We start from the raw sequence: 12,983 nt of genomic DNA on the forward strand, positions 1-12,983 counted from the left end.
TAACCTCACAGGAACAGCATTGAAAGGCCTCAGTGCTGGGAGCCTGCCTTATTCCAGCCAGCCAGCCAGTAAGGCAAAGGGACGGGGAGCCTCCTTCCTTCCCTAGCAAGCACCCTTTGTTTCAGTGCTGAAAATCAGCCTGAATGGTGCTCAGCCCGGTAAGATCAGCTGGGTGGGTTCAGAGCCTGCAGAGTTCCAGTAATGCTTGCAGGACCTGGCTGGCAAGGCAAGCACTGGCTGGCCAGAGCACAGCTGACATTGTTCAGCATTCGGGTTGTGGTTTGCAAGATTAGGAAGCTCAGCTAGTGTTATAGATTAGAATGGCATCAGGTGGTGGGCACAAAATACTCTGCTTGGAAAGAACAATCTGAAAATACAGCCCATAATCTCTTAATTTGTCTAGGCAGAGATCAGCATCTCCTCAGCAGCCAGGCCTTCCTTCAGCTTGTGGCTAGGTGCTGGTAAATTGTAGGCTTTCTCCTAATGACCGTATTAATCACTTGTGAGTCACCGCTCATGACTAATTTACTGTATAGCTAATTAAAAAGGAGATGAGACAGTCGTAACTCTGTAAGAAGAATCACCGTTTTCCTGTAATTGGCTCACAACTGGTAAATCAGCCCCGTCCCTCCTGCACTCGAGCAAAGCCCGGGGGACATGGGGCAGATGGGAGGCGTGCGCGGGGCAGGCTGCGGCCACCCGCTGCCACCGTGGCGTACCTGAGAGGCTCCCGCCACGCCTGTGCAGCCTGCTTTGTTCGGCTTTTTGTCATCTCAGGCTGTGCATAGTGTCGGACAGGCTGGTGCACGATCTTTCAGTCACACACAGGCAAACCTGAGCCCCTCTGAGTTGTTTCTGATCCCCCCGCTCGCGGCAGGCAGAAGGAAGACGCAGCAGGCAGGCGCAGCTGGACCAGGTTGCGACACAGCAGCTCCAGCTCCCATCCCCACGATACTGGACAGGACTTCTTACTCTAATCAGTAAGAATAAGGAAATTGCCATCACAGCCATCCCGGGAGGCCACAAGTCATTTAAACCATTTATTTACACTAACAAAATCAATTAAACACTGGCAGGAATAACCATCTTGGGAGAGAACTAGATTTTAGAACATGAGTCTTATCATCTTCATAACAGCTGCAGTTAGAGCAAACAATACAATTAATTTCTGTATCACTGAAAAATTAGGAAAAATAAACTTTATCTCCATTTTGTTCAGGACCAACTATTACATGGGATGATAAAATTAATTTAGCTCAGATTCCATTTGTTTAAAAGCCTGATGTGTCAAAGCCTCTGTAAGACTGCCAGAGGAGAAGGGGCCGGACCCTGGCTGCCTCTGGGCTCCTAGCTCAGGACAAGCCCCGGTATCACCGAGCCAGGGCTCCGCGCGTTTCCACTGACCGTTCCCCTCTGCCGCTCCTTTGCAGGAGAAACGCATTGCTTCATTGGATGCTGCCAACGCACGGCTAATGAGTGCCCTTACTCAGCTGAAAGAGAGGTACAGCATGCAGACACGTAATGGGATCTCCCCCACAAACCCAACTAAATTGCAGATTACAGAGAATGGAGAATTCAGAAACAGCAGTAATTGTTAACCCGTGGAGGGCGCTGCCGCAGGAGAGGAGGCCTGGCCAGAGAGACCGTGCAGCAGCAGGTGTGAGCCGCGGCTTCAAAGAACGGCTGCTCTCTCCCCCAGAGAAACCAGCTCCTTACTGCGGACGGCGCGCTTGACTGAGCCTTTGTGGGAGATGCTAATGCCAGCACATTGAGGGGACGGAAAGATCGAGTGTGAGATGAGTGGCATAAGGAAATAAGAGATATTTGAGAATCGCTGTCACTGTTGGATTTAAATCAGTGTTTAATGTTTAAACAGAAGTAACCTTTTCCTTCCAAACTGCCCAAAGGATATGCCTCACCCCTCCCAGCAAGGAATAATGTCCTTGTCATTGCAGGAAGCGAAATAAAGGGAGCTGGGCAGAGCCTGCAGCAGGCAGCGGCCCACTCAGTGCAGTTAGAGCGTGCAGCTGGCTGCAGCTGCCCAGGGGCGGCAGGAGAGCCTGCCCCGCTCCTGTGACTCCCCCTGGAGCACAGCCCTGTCCCCAGAGCAAACCCCGCGCCCGGCCGGCCTTCCTTACGTGGCTTTGTGAGGCCACTGGCTTTTACAGCACGTAGCTATCTGCAGGGCATTTACACAGCAAATTAATGTTTAATTAACTCCGCCCACGCAGGGGCCACAGTCCAGAAGAATGGTCAGGGCTCCCTCGGCGCAACGCGGTACCAGAGGGGTGTTGCATGGGGCACTGCGGTGGCAGGGCGGTGGAGAAGGGTCCGACGGCGCTGCTGGGGCTGCGGAGCCACCGCGCAAGCCCAGGGAGCGGAGCCAGCCGGAGGCTCTGCACGCAGGTGCAGGGAGGAGCTGGTACCTGGCGATGGGCTCCCTGGGTCCCCTCGCCAGCTGCTGCTCGCTCAGCTAATGGGGAAAGTCTCCATAAAGCAGTAGTTCAGGGCGCTGCGTTCCCCGCCACACGCCTAACCACAGAATAAAGTAAAGGTTGCCTGAGCTTTGTCCCTGAGCTGTGAATGAGGTGCAGGGTCTGGCTTTGGTGGTGCCCATCGTGGCACGGGGGAGTGACGGGCTTTGTGACACGGCCAGCGTCTTGCTTGACAAAGGGTTCGTTATGGGGATGTAATACTCTGTGCGGAGATTTTTACTGTTTCTGGGGAGAAAAACAGGCAAAGAAACAAGAACAGCCCTGAAGACCCATGAAGATCGGTAATTGTATTTCTTTTCTTTCACAGTATGCATTAGAAAAAAAAAGAGCCCATTTTCTGGAATACTGTCCTCTTTAAATTGGGAATGAGCACTGCATGGAAATTAACCGGCTTGAAGAATGTAAAACATGGTCATAAGGGAGTAACCAACAGGAACAGCAGCCACCACCGAGAGCCCCCTTGTCAGGAGCACTGTGCAGGCATAAGCCAGGATTAGACTTTTCCTTGCTGCTGAAACACGCAGATTCGGCACATTCAGACACGTTGCGCTCAGCGGAGGGGTCACCTCCTTAACGGGGGATTGTGCCGCTGACCTGCCGCCACGGTGTGTTTGTTGGTTTGTGTTTTTTTAAGTTAGTCCTTCATGACTCCCAGTCTCAGAGCAGGTCCCTCGTACCGCGAGCCCAGAGATTTTCTCTGAGATATGGATGACAGTGTACAGTGTACAGGACATCTGCCTTTTCCTCCCACTAAAGTTTAACACTGCTGACCGCCTGTCCTAGCTCCTCCTGCCATGTGTAAATGTCCAAAGGGACTAGGATGCTCACTGCGCTCTGCACAGCTTAGGTACCGTCTCCAACCTCTCAGTACCCAGGCTGCCCGAGCAGGACGCTGTTTGCCAGTAAGCTCTGCATTGCCATGCCACCTCACAGCCGTAAGGCTCATTAACAGCATTCTTCCACATGCAATTGTTTTCAAAATTAAAGCTGCTTTTTCTTTTTGTAAGCGTTTTTCTGTTGCCTGGAAGCCCTGGGCCAAGCCCGGCGCGGCTGCACCTGCTGCAGCTCTGGTCCTTGGAGGAGCGGACGTGTTGCTCTGCACTGAGGTCTCCGCGCCCAGCCAACGCCTGCAGAGTGGTGCAATCACACAGCAGACCCCAACAGGAGCTCCTCAGAGAAAAGTAATCACTAAGCATTTATGGCAAGTACAGTCACCTTTGAATTTGGAGACTAGCACAGATGGCTTTGAAGACCCACACAAATCTGACAAGGTTACAACTGGAGAAAGACCCAGACAGGTTAGGAATACACAGGGTACTGGGAACGGTTCGGTACGTACACTTACCAGCTGCCGTTGTCTCATACACACTGTTAAGAACCCTGCAAAAAGACTATTTTAAACTGCTGTTGCCCTGAGATGTGTTTTTACAGCTAATTGTTTTTGAGCTCCAACATACCGGTGTTGGGAGAGACGAAGTTTTTCAAGAGCCAAGTAACATAGAGGAATGGAAACGCTCCCAGAGCATGGGGCGGGCGCCCCACCAGCAGCGTTCCCATTCGTACATGGAAGTAATGTTGGGATGCAGTCAGTGCTCTCCGTAAGAGCTGGAAAAAAGAACCACCCACAACACAGTTGTTTAGCACTGAAGCTAAGCAAAGTGCAGCTTAATCTCCTGCTCAACCACAAGCCAAGGCACTGCTTTTAGATCCTTCTCCCTCCCCCCTTTTTTTCTTTTCTTTTTTTTCCCCAGGAGCTGTCAGAAACTCCCAGTTAACCTCAAAGTTGCAAATTACTGAACACATTGTTCTGCTGAAGTAGCAGGCACACTTAAGTCCTTCCACAGTGAGTTATTAAAAAAAACAAAACAGAAAAAACCTTAAAAGTTCCAGTGCCAATACCTTCTGGAGTTGTTGCTTAGTTTCCTGAGCCAGTATGAAACAAAACTCAAATCAGGAAGCGGTCTCGTTACAGTGGAGAGCCCCCCGCCCCTCATCCCTGTGTCGCCTTCCCCTGCAAGTGTCAACAACTGGACCTAACTACCACCCTCCCCTGCGAAACGCTGGGGATAGGGTTTAAGATCCAGGCTCAGCTCAGATCTGTTACTTCAGTTTGTGTTCGTTATTTATAAACTGTACATTTCTGTGTGTGTGTGTGCGTGCACGTGTGTGTGAGCGGGAGCCAGCAATGCGTGCGGTCAGCGCAGCGGGCAGGGTACCCAGCTGCGGCCTCAGCCCTGGGAGCTGGCGCAGCAATACCGAGGCGATGACACCGGAGTAAAGCAACCACTACGCGTAATGTTTTGTGATCTGCTCCGTTTCCTTTTCCATTCTTGCGCTGTCTACAATAAGAAGCTGTTCTAGTGCAAACTTGTCAAAGTGTAAACAACACTAAAACACACTCAGATTTTTATCTTAATACAAGTCTTAATATTTTTTTGTAAATGTTTTCAGTGTTTACTGTAACGTATCTATCTCACTAACAGTTGTATATAGTAATTTACTTCTGGTGCTGCTTATTTGGTCAGGATTTGGCTGTATCAATGCTGTTTAGGTGAGGTGGACTCAAGCTAGCAAATTTGGATCCAGCCACAGGTTATGATTCCACCTCTTCCCCTTGGGCATCTGAGGGAAAGGGAAGGGAGAAAAGCCAGGGATCCAGATTTGGGGTTGGCCCACCTCAAGGATTCTGTTTTAAGAGTTATGATTTGGGGTTTTGTTAAACTGTAGTGAACACTGCTGAAAAAAATGAGCAAAATTTTGTGTAAACGGGGATGAAAAGGACTGAACAATACCCCAACACCTCTGCTGACTCCAAGTACCATCTTTTTGGACAGGGATTATGGCTTAAGTTCAGTGCCAACCAACTGGAGGGACCTAGGTCCTTCCCCACGCCAATTAACACTACAGCGTAGTCACCAGCCCCTTTTGCAAAGCCTGCTGCCATCCAAAGAGCCCTTCCTTTGTCACTGCATCGTCATTGGAGTCTGGTTGGGTTTGTTTTCTGCTTTTGCAGCTGTAAAGCACTGATTGCACTGTGAGAACGCGCTGAATCCTCTGGCCTGGCAGGCAGCCCGGTGGGTCGCGCAGGGTGCGGGACGCAGGTTGTGCTGCTATGGGGAGGCTGAAGGGAGAAGGGACTCGGTGGGCCCGAGCGAGGCACCACAGGCGCTCCTAGAAAAGAAATCAGCAACTAGTCCAGAGGCTTTTCCTGTTACTTAAGTCCATACCACGATGCAACAAAACATAACAAAGTCTGATCTGTGACCGACAAGGAAAGGATTTTTAGTGCCAGAAGGTGGAAAATTCACTGCTGTAGTCTGCCAGGAGAGCCCCCAGGTGCGGCTCGGATGAGATCTGCAAGGGGCTCGTTTCCCACTGCGCCCCTGGGGCAGGGCAGCAGCCCCTGGGGCTGCCTTTCTGAACGCGGTCCTGCAGCCAGCAGCACCCAGCAGCTCCCCCGGGATCGCTGTGGCCTTGCCTCCAGAGCACGAAGCAGCCGGTACAAGGGCACAACTGTGACACTGCCCTCGGGGTGAGCGTGAGGTTTCTTGTGCAGCACCCCATCCTTCCCCCTGCAGTGGCTGTAGTGCTCAACCTCTTCCCAAAGGTTTGCGTTCGAAGCAATCTAGGACTGCACAGCACAGCACCCTGGCCGGTACCAGGCCCTGACGTGGGGCAGCGTGCAGGGGCTCACGGGCACCAGGAGGATCCTTTTCTGGCCCAGGCAGGGGCACTGCCCCTCCAAGCGGGTCCCTGACTCTTCGGGGCAGTTTCAGAGCAGGCTGCTCAGCCGCAAGGCTTGGCCACGCAGTTCCTGCCCTGCCCTGAGAAGCAGCCAAGCCCTGCGCTAACCCTGCACAGAAATCTGTTGCCTTTTCCTTTTCCCTTGCGGAAAATATAGGGGGGTGGGAGGGGTGGGATGATCGAAGCATGCTAACATGCAGCTCACAGGCGTCCATCCAAACCAAATCCAGTCTTGAGGGTGTTACATGACATTCAAAAACAACCGTGCTTTAAAAAAGGTGTCATGTTGGAGCATTGACCTTCACAGATGACCTGAGCTGTGACACTGCTGTAAATTCCACGTGGTTCTGCATCAGCTGCCAGTACCCCAAAGTGCAGTCTCCATGTTCACATATTCCTTTCTCATACATCACTGTGTCTTAAGATATACCTCTCTCTGTATATCTGCTTAAGCTGATACTTGTTCCTGATAAGCAGTCGCTATGTTTTATATCCTCTTATAAAGAAAAATTTTTTTTGTAAGTATGTTTAAAAACAAAAAAAAAATGCAAAGTGGAAGTGTTTGCTGAATCTCCTTCAGCTCCTTTTAAACTATGTAATAATGTACAGAGAAAGTTGTTGGTGTTCAAAGAAATGATGTGGCCGTGCAATTTATGTACATTTGCAATTAGAAATATTAAAGATTTATTTAGATATTTTATGTAAGCGCTCCAGCGCCTCTACTCAGTCATTCCCAGTCTCTAGCTCCACGGCACACGGCAGGGCTGGGGCTGCCCGGCCACGCTCAGGGTTCCTGCAGGCCTTCCCCACCACCCCTCTCCTCCCAAAGCCCTTCCCTTGGCTTCCTCCTAGAAGTGGCGGAAAACTTGGAGGAGTCATTAAAACCCTGGGTAGCACCAGCACCTCTGCCTCGTTACCATCACGATAATTAGCTCCTATGAGAGAGGGGGAAGACAAGCTGGCTGCCTCAGGACGAGCCAAGATGTGGCGAGTGCCCGTGGCTGTCCCCGTGCGCGGTGGCAGCTCTGAGCCGGGCGGGTCACTGGGCCCTGCTGGCTTCCGCCCAGCCCAGGTGCTTGACGCTTCTGTACCTGAGTGCCAGTGCCCGACCCCTCCTCGTGACACACCTGGGCACTGGCATTGGGGTTTTGGGGAGGTTTGAGCCTTTTGTCCTCACACCAGAGCCTCTGCTGCCTGCCTGCCACAGGGCCCTGCAGAGAGCCCAGTGGCTGAGCCTTGCTCTGTGCCCGCACCGCAGCACGGCCTGCACCAGGTCGGCCATTCCCAGCTCCTCCAGCCCCCATCTCTGCTCCCAGCGCCTCCTCCCCTGGTCCCACACCAGGCTGGGGAGCGCTCGTCCCTCTGAATTCAACCTTGGTGGCTGTGAAGGCTGAGAGAGAGAGAAGAGAATTCCCAGGAAGAAATGCAGGGATCTCAGCAACTGCTCCAAAGAGGGATTAGTCAGTAACACCTTGATTTGAATAAAACCTCTTTAGCGGTCTCTGTTATGGCTTCATCAGAGCAGAGCTGAAGTCTCAGCTGAAAACACCGAGAACAGCTCCGTGCTCTTGACAGCTTTCAGCATCTCAGGCTCCTGGCATCTGGCTGCAGCCGCTCCCAGCGGGTTCCAGCTCCAGCGCTGCTCAGCAGAAGGGCAAGGCTGGGAGGAGCGAGCCTCTGAATTGCAAATCAGCAGCCAGAACAACAAGGGGAATACGGGGCTGGGAGGCTGGGGATTCCAAATGGGTTTGCTTGAGCTTTTTAAATCTGGAGAGTCGTTTTAGCCCAAGACTCATCAGCATTAATAATGCTCCAGTAATTGCACGGTACAGGTTTGTGCCGAGTTTAGCTATGTCAGAGCGAACAGACCGCAGGCTGCTCGTGGTGCCAGGCAGCTTCTTCTCCATCACAGCCCCGTGAGCAGCACAGCTCCTGCTCGGAGGAGGCTGAGGCGAGGCAGCCACGGAGATCATTATTAATCTCCAGTCTTCACTCCTGTCAAGCATCTTTCACTCGTGGTTTTCCAAGCCCTTCACAAACACTCAGCCCCCAGCCGCTCTGCAGTAGATGAATGTCATCATCCTCATTTTCACACAGGACATACAGCTGGAGCACAACTTTCCCAAGGCCTCTAGCATGCTAAAAAAAGCCAAACAGCTGATCTCCCTCCCTCCCTCCCTGTTCCGCACGCAGCCATCCCACTCACATCAGCCCCAGCCCCAGCGCAAACATCCTCTGGGGCAGCAACTCAAAGCCAGCAGTAAACAAACCTCCAGAGCCTCGGCCCCAGGGACTGGGAGAGCTCAGCCGCCCGCTGCCGGAGGAGTCAATAAGGACAGGCAAGCAGAAAGGAAGGAGCTGGAAGAACAAGAGTCATTAGCGGAAACTTGTTGTTTGTGCTAATTAGATCATTATCTGCAAACTGCTATCGATGTTGCTATTTCAGCTCCCCTCGCCGTTCACAACTTTATTTTATCCGTGCCTACCAACTCCCCGCACTCTTCCACGTCCTCCAGGAAGGACCAGCGATACCGGGCGGCAGCTGAGCCCTGGCTGGAGCCAGGCAGTGCCCTGAGCCCCGAGCCCAGCGCCACGTGGGCCCAGCGCTGAGAAGAGGCGAACGCTCGTGCCCCAGAGGAACGCCACCAGCCGCCCTGGGGGTGGAAGCAGCCCTGCTCAGGGGCGGAAGGCTGCAGTGCTGCCCAGCAGCAAACTCCCCCTTGCTGTGAGCCCCCCAGCACCCACCCTTGCAGGCTAAGGACCTGCCCAAGTTTCTGCAAAGGGGCCTCTCTCCTGCAAGGACTGCTCCCAAGAGAGGCTCCTTCCACCACCCCAGCAGCCTGCAGAAGCACGGGCACCCCCCGCTCACCTCTCACGCAGGTTAAGGAGTCAGAGCACCACTGGGACACCCCCAGCTGCAGACGGAGCAGTTTTGGGGCAGGGAGGCAGAGCACGGGCTCGATTATCCCAGCACTGCCCCCCCTGCGCAACCCGCACCACCCCCAGCAGGGGCTGTACGTGCAGGAGCACTCGGGCTCCCAAACAGAAGCCAGCTCCAGCTCCCAGCACAATCCCGAAATACCAGTCAGGAGCAATGTTAGCCGAGAAAGAGAAGATTAAAGCTACCGAGCTAGCAAGGTGGGTGCAGTGGGAGGTCAGGAGGAGCGGGCTGCACACTGCTTTCATTTAATGCGCCATGCTACTTCTGCCTGGCTTTATTAGGATCAAAGCTGCTCACAGGCTCAGTTTTGAGACACACTCCCTTCACCCAGGGGAAAACGTTTTCCAGTCTGTCATTACGTGCCCTGCTCCATTATTGACCTTAGAGAGACATAGATTAGGTTATTTGGTTATTAAAAAAGGAGGCAAAAGGAAGAGGCACAAAGATCTGGACACCTGTAGGATTTCCAGTTTCCTACCTGACAGCAAGCACAATTCCACTCACATAAATAATATTGATGCAGGCCCTTTACATTATCAGATTTCTCCATTGCTGGTGTGAGCTATAATTGAATAACCTCAACCATTTGATTTTTGTGCCGTATCTTTGAGGAATAAAACCTGAACAGAGATCCCACGTTGATTGCTTTTGATTTATCACAGTAACATTCTTCCACCTTGAATCCATACTCCTCCCTCACCTCTCTGAACTAAGAGCAGTGAGACCTGGACTGAGGAAAGGACAAGCACGAGGCTACACTCAGCCCACAAGCTATAACCCAGGGAGATGGGTCTTGAGTTTGTGAGGAGCACTCCCGCTTCAGGCACAGGCGAAGCACTGCCACTGGGGGAGGCAGGGCCGGACCACGGCACACCAGCCCCCTCCCCACAAAACCCCTGAAGGCACGGGTGGGCCTCGAGCCCCCCAGTACCCGAGGGATCGCCCCAGGACAGCCAGGCAAGCACAGCGAGCACACTGAGTGCTCTCCTGGAGCTCCCGGCTGCGTGCAGGCAGACGAAGCCGCTCCAGTTATTAATGCTCGCTTTTGCTGGGGGTAGCGCAAGGAGTGGGAACACAGGGAAAGGTCAGCGCCCAGCTCTGCTGCGCTCAGGAGGTGTGAAGCGAGCCTGCATTTAGCTTCTCCTGACCTTTTCCGCAGAGCCCACCTGCATCCTCTCACTGAGCTCTGTTTAAAACGCAAACGCACAACCCCTGCTGCACTACGAAATAGAAGTGCATTCAAATAAATCACCTCAAACTTAAAAGATGCCATTAGCTATTAACAAACACTGCAGGCCTATGGGTGAAGGTAATTCAATATGATATGCTTGGGCATGCAAGGTAATAGGTTTCAGCTGAATACCAGGTGATACAATCTCTTCAATAGCAGGTTAAATGAGGCTGAGACAGGGACCAGATGGATTTATTTGGGTAGTGGAGTCTTTTTTGGTTGTTTTGTGTGTCTGTGTGTGCTTAAGGTGAAGTGAAGGCAAGGAAGGCAGAAATGACGTAAAAGAAAAGCACGAGCTCTGCTATACGTAACTGGGGCAGGGCTGGCACAAGGCTCAGGCCTTCATCCTGGTGAAACAAACCACGCGAGCAGAACGCTCCAAAGACAGCGTGCATGGAAGCGTTAGACAAAAAGAAACACTTTTATCTATTTAATGCTACTGAAAAACAACAGTAGTTCTCAGAGTGCAGAGCAAGACTGGTCCAGCCCAGCTGAGCAAAGACAAGGGGCAGCTGGAGATACCTGACATGAGATTCCAGCAGGACTTCGGAGCCGAGATGCCACCCCTCACCCACACAGGACCTCTGCAGCACACGAAGCAACCGCATTGGCCCCGTACCCAGCCACGGCAGCGCTCTCCCTCCCTGTGCAGAGCAGCCCTTCGCAACCCTTGCCAAGACAAGTGTTTTTTTCCCCGCTGCCGCCTCCTAAGCTGCAAGAGCTGTTGAAAGGTGAACCCCTGAGCAGCAGGTCAGCAGGCACCCACCCCAGAGCCCGTACGCACGGCCAGCTCCTGCCCCTGCCAGCAACAGCTGGATTTTCCCAAAACACCTCTCCCATACAAAAACCCACCTGAAAGCCAAGACGGGTAACAAACCAGTAACTGAGCAGAGCAGCGCTAGAGACAGACACAAAGAGAGCACTCACTCACGGTTTTTAGGACAGGTTTCTAACTACTGAACACACTCGGGCGCTCGCAGGCAGAGGCACATGAGCAGTCGTGCCAGTCAGCACCTCCAAAAGCAGGCGGCAGCTGTATAAACAGAGTCATCACCTGGGAACAGCGAGCGCTCAGCCAGTGCTCCCAGTAGCCTGCTCTTGCCCAAGCGGGCAGCAAACACGCTGCAGCCCTGCGGGACGAACAGCCGGTGCTGGGAATGGGCTCAGTAACCTGCCTCTGCTGGAGCTGCTGCGCCCAGCACAGAGCCTGGACGAGCCGCTGCTGTTTAGCGCTGTGCAGAAAGGTAGCGAGGGCTTTGCAGTAGTTAAAGCAGTAAGCGAATAACCCACACAGCTTGACAGCAAAGCACGAAGAGGCATCAGGCTAAGCAGCTTGGGCGAGTGCCAGCCACTAGCTAAACATACATGTTCTGTTTATCAGGGATGCGAAGGAGTCAAGTCATCACCTGCAGCACGGCACAGCCCAGCAGTCCCAGTCTGCACAAAGAGAAACCTTGGTCCACCAGATCCAAGACAGGACCACGAGAACAAAGAGGATAAAGCTGACAGCCACCAGCTGAACCGCACAGAACAGAGCACCTCCGAGTCTCCCAGCTTGGCCAGCTCGGCGGCGGCAGCTTGGTCCTGGCAGTAACTGGCACACGGAGGCTTTACCCAAGGCAGCTGCCCAGGCTGGGAAGTGCAGGCGTGAGCTGCAGGCTAGCACACAGAGCGATGGGCAGCAGGCTTGTTTCTGACAGCAAGCTGGCAAGAACGGCCACAAGGAGGCTGCTGCAGGGATGGCAGCATGGGGCTCAAATATCCATGGCCTCAAGAGCAGAGAAAGCAGCTATTCCCAAACCCATTTAAAAGGCAGCACCATATAAATACCACTGCTTTAACTGCTGCCTTTGCTACCAAGAGATTTTCAGTCAATTTGTAAGCAGGGATAACACAAACTAAGGTAACCACACGCAGGCCTGTTTGTCACAGAAACTGGAAGAGCCACAAAAAACCATTTGGACGGTAGCAGGTGCCTGGCAGATTCACCCAGATATCAAAAAGGCTGCAGATAAAGGCACCTGGTAAGGCAGCTCTGTGCTGCCTTCCACCGCAGCTCTCCAGCTACGCACAGCACAAGATACCTGCGTCCACAGCCCGCTACAAAGGAGGGCTGAACAAAGCCCTGCCAGAGGAGACAGAAGCAGAAGGAGCTCAACCACCCAATTCCCCACTTGGCTGGGGCCTGCAGGGCAGCTTTGAGTTCAGATAGCCCTCTGCTCCACTGCAGAGCAATGCTCTCCAAAACTGGTAACATCGATGAAACCACAGAGTTCAATAAACTAATTTCTGGATAACACCAAAAATAAGCAGGATCAGGAGAGAGAAGGTGAGAGAGTTCAGTTCTTCTCTCCTCCTTCATAATGACAACAAAGGGGGAGTAGGAAGAAAAAAGAAAGAAGAAAAACACAGATGTTAAAAGCTGTGAGAGTTTCAAGAAAAATAAATGAAGCTCTTTGATTAAACAGACTGCAATAGGTGAGCAGAGGGGAGAAAAAATTACTCTTCTAAAAATCTGTTTGTGTTCCACTAACGATCGCTGGCACTTTCAACTTGCAATAAGCCTCAGGGC

General features: G+C 52.6%; 1 protein-coding gene across 20 annotated transcripts in view; it reads left to right on the forward strand.

Annotated features, from left to right (window-relative positions):
- Positions 1 to 8,331, forward strand: part of LOC121057304 (DAB2 interacting protein) — a 225,995-nt gene extending 217,664 nt beyond the window's left edge. For 16 of the 20 annotated variants that reach the window (XM_040531235.1, XM_040531228.1, XM_040531230.1 and 13 more), the window contains one exon: positions 1,431 to 8,331. In XM_040531235.1, coding sequence (XP_040387169.1) covers positions 1,431 to 1,598 — 168 coding nt within the window. In that variant the 3' untranslated portion in view covers positions 1,599 to 8,331. The remainder of the gene's footprint in view (positions 1 to 1,430) is intronic. The other 4 variants (XM_040531243.1, XM_040531232.1, XM_040531248.1 and 1 more) reach the window with 1 other exon arrangement.
- Positions 8,332 to 12,983: the final 4,652 nt, after the last annotated feature.

Source organism: Cygnus olor, chromosome 19 (assembly GCF_009769625.2).
Source record: "Cygnus olor isolate bCygOlo1 chromosome 19, bCygOlo1.pri.v2, whole genome shotgun sequence".
NCBI lineage: Eukaryota > Metazoa > Chordata > Aves > Anseriformes > Anatidae > Cygnus > Cygnus olor.